At 33.0% G+C, this 3,344-nt stretch overlaps 2 protein-coding genes across 2 annotated transcripts; both read left to right on the top strand.

Moving 5' to 3' along the window:
- Nucleotides 1-220: 220 nt before the first annotated feature.
- Nucleotides 221-631, top strand: LOAG_17721 (hypothetical protein; the record flags this gene model as incomplete). The annotated part of the gene is made up of 2 exons (XM_020450383.1): nucleotides 221-377; nucleotides 486-631. 2 exons carry the CDS (start codon nucleotides 221-223, stop codon nucleotides 629-631), a joined length of 303 nt encoding a protein of 100 aa, XP_020305955.1.
- A 338-nt stretch (nucleotides 632-969) lies between these two features.
- LOAG_17720 (hypothetical protein) lies at nucleotides 970-2,574 on the top strand (the record flags this gene model as incomplete). Its single annotated transcript, XM_003147746.2, has 5 exons — nucleotides 970-1,071; nucleotides 1,209-1,351; nucleotides 1,568-1,700; nucleotides 1,918-2,012; nucleotides 2,418-2,574. 5 exons carry the CDS (start codon nucleotides 970-972, stop codon nucleotides 2,572-2,574), a joined length of 630 nt encoding a protein of 209 aa, XP_003147794.2.
- Between the last annotated feature and the right edge of the window lie 770 nt (nucleotides 2,575-3,344).

Here is a 3,344-nt window from a genome sequence, read left to right as displayed (position 1 = left end):
CGAGTTAAATCGTCCAAATAGAATACTACATTACCGGGACGGCAAAATAACCCCTCGAGATTTAGAGAATGCTTTGGAACTCGTATCTAGGATGAATTTCATCGATGCTCCATTCTTTGTTCATATCAAAAATCAGAAACTAAAAATTAGAAGGAACTTAGAGGAAGATTTGATGACGTAATGATGCAAATTTAAGCTTTAGCACACAGAATATTTCGCGATGCATCTCTGGACACCAGGTCAAGTTATTTTGTTTGGTAGAGAAAAACCGGTCAATGTAATAACTGCGGCGTCCAGTCGTTGTCGTTGTCGTTGTTCAGTGCTGATATTCACGTCTCACGAAGATCATCTAGTAATAGAGGAGGAATTCGTATCTGGTTAGAAAATTGTAATGGATTTTTGCATAATAATTCTACTGTAATTGATCAAAAAATGGCATTGAATCAATGTTAAATAAACAAATAGCTCTAATTATGTGATTCCAGCAAATGACCCATTCCAACCCGATGAAAGTCCAATGAACGGAGTAATTATCCCATACGATTTAAGTTTATCCTCGTACGATCACTGTCTTTCCCGGTTTATCGACTCTGCGTTAGTCATCTTTGATATTAACAGAAGCAAACTGTAATCATTGTCAAATTATGCCAAAGTCATCCAATTTTGTAATTTAATCGTTTTTCGGCACAAATACTGTAGTAATTTCTATTCCAAACTTTGCATCAGTAATTGAATGTAACAGTCGACTGGTTATAATATTTGAGTGTTAATGATAATGAAGTGATACTTGAGTGATAATGAAATATCTCTTTGTTTAAATATACTAAGAATTGTAATCGGAAGGCATAATAGCGCAAACATTTTAATTAGGGAATGTGATTAGAATTAGAATTGAACCAGTACATGAAGAATGTAATTCATTCTGCCTCAAAAGATCAATGAAGGACTCTACCGAATATTCAATATTCAATGGGTATGTTGGTCATTGTCATGCTTGTCTGTAACTGCAACAGTTTTTTCAGTGTACGCTACAGAAATATTAACGATCAAACTGGCCAGAGAATCTCTGAAGTGAGTTAATTAAAGCTTTAATGCATCAGTATGTGACACGCCGAAGTATTATGTTGATAACGAAGTGGAAGATTTCATTTCTAGAGCTTATTAGAAGTACGATCTTCGGAAATTAATGAAATAATCATGAATCCCAGGATAAGCTGAAGTTGCTCATTGTGATTAGTAACGATGATGAAGGCGCTAAAAGTGAAGCACTGAATGCAGTCGAAGAAATTCGAAAGCAAGTTGTTAGCGCACCAATTTGTGTTGTCGCTCAATCGGATAATCGAGATAATAAGTAAGTCAGACTTGATTGTTTCTTGGCCAACAAAGAATGGAGTTGATTATGACAACAATTCATCCACAGAATGTGTTTGATAGGATGAACATCAATTAATTCTGGTGTTGAATAAGAATGTCTTTCTTGAGGTTTCCAACACAGGACGAATGTTATAATAATTATGGACAAACGATGAATATTTCAATACTGCCGCAACAAATATCTCAGTTTCAGTAAAAGCTACAATAACTTCATAGGGAATGGCAGAGTGTTAATGTTTTACGGACCTGACGTAAAAGCATCGATCCTTCTCGTAAATAAAAAAGATACCAGTGAAATGTTGAAAACAAAGTTTGAAAATTGGAAGGTTTGATTTGTTTATTCGCTCTAATTATTTTTTAATTTATTTCAATTTCGTTTATGCTGTGAAGTCATTTTCTCATTGAAAGTTTGTTGATTCTTCAAATTTTTTGAGTTTAGCTGCGTTTTTTACGTGACTTCACGTGTCACGTGTTGTCAGTATTTGTCAAAAATATGCTTGTTATAACTTTTGCTAATTGTGTAAAATTATCCTTTTTTTGCAGAAGGAATTGCTGTTCCTTAACAGTCATCAAGTAATAGCCTTCCATTTTACTGTGGTCAATGGCACTGAGCCGGAGGATAACGAAGAGATATTCAGGTAGGATATTTAGAATATTCAACGAGATATTCATGATCAGTTTCAGAATCACATATTGATGTGTTGCGGAAACGTCACAGCAAAAGTGGACAGGGATAAACGATTCAGCTGGCTTTGCTTTTCTCTGATCTGATAAGATTATGGATTGATCACTGATAAACATTAACATTAAATGTGAATAAGCATACTATTAATAATGATAGCATTACATACGTTAGATGCTGCACCAAATGAATTCGAATTTCTGATGCACTCCGAAGGCTCACATCACAGCCATGCATAAAAGAGAGTAACGTAAGATATAAACTCATCAAATGACTGATGCGACATTATAATTGTTATTGGATTTTCGTACGTCTATTTAATTTTCGAGAATTTGCAATTAATATCATTTTTCCTTTGCAGTAATACATTCCCAGACATTCCGCTGAGTACATTACGTTTACTTGATGAATCATCGATGACTGGAGTTGACTATCAAGTTGAAACGGAATTTCGTTTCGATGTCGGTCCTGTATATGCAATCGTTGGTTTTCGACAATTTGGAAGAAAATCCGAATAAAATGATTGATTTTTATTATTGATTGACCAGTTCAGATGAGTAAGTACATAAGCGATTTTACCTTTCTGTCAGTAGTTGAAATCATAAAAAGGTTTATGAAGTACGACAAATATTTAATAAAATATAAAAACGGATGATTCATTTGAAGTGTCGAAATATGCAAATTGAATAGCCAATTTTTATGCTTTGAAAACATAGCTATAATTTAACCGTTGATTAATCAGGCCAGCCATAGTATTTATTATTGTGTTACATCAATCCTTGTAATCCGTTTGTTTTTGCTAATATATGTTTGTCGACAATTTTTTCTTTTTGAAATTTCAAATTTCTTTTTTAGAAGTTTCGAAAGCCAGAATTTTTTCTGGAACATCTTAAAATTTTAAAATTTGAATTTCTTGCTTATAACTAAGTTTCTTTAGAGGTTTCTTTAAAGTTTGGAAATTTTTCGCATTTGAAATATTTGTGTTTTTGAATTTCTTGTTTTTTTTCCTACTGCATGCTAATTATTTTCTTCCGCTCATTCAGACTTATGAAACCTTCATTTGTATTATCCTTGAAACTGCGTCCAAATGGACAGGGAACTTTGTTTCCAACTTGATGGTCAAAGATCTTCTGAAAATTATTTCTTGAAGAAAGTTATTTTCTTGAATTTCAGTATTATTTCAGTTTACTGTTTTTTCCTTCATGAAATTTCGACATTTCAACTCATAAATCAAAATTCAAAAATTTCCAAAAATCTGATCAAATTCATCGACCCTTCATATCTACGT

This window comes from Loa loa (genome assembly GCF_000183805.2).
Source record: "Loa loa unplaced genomic scaffold supercont3.118, whole genome shotgun sequence".
Classification (NCBI taxonomy): Eukaryota; Metazoa; Nematoda; class Chromadorea; order Rhabditida; family Onchocercidae; genus Loa; species Loa loa.
Note: the sequence above shows the minus strand (reverse complement) of the source record. Positions and strands in the feature narration are given on the sequence as shown.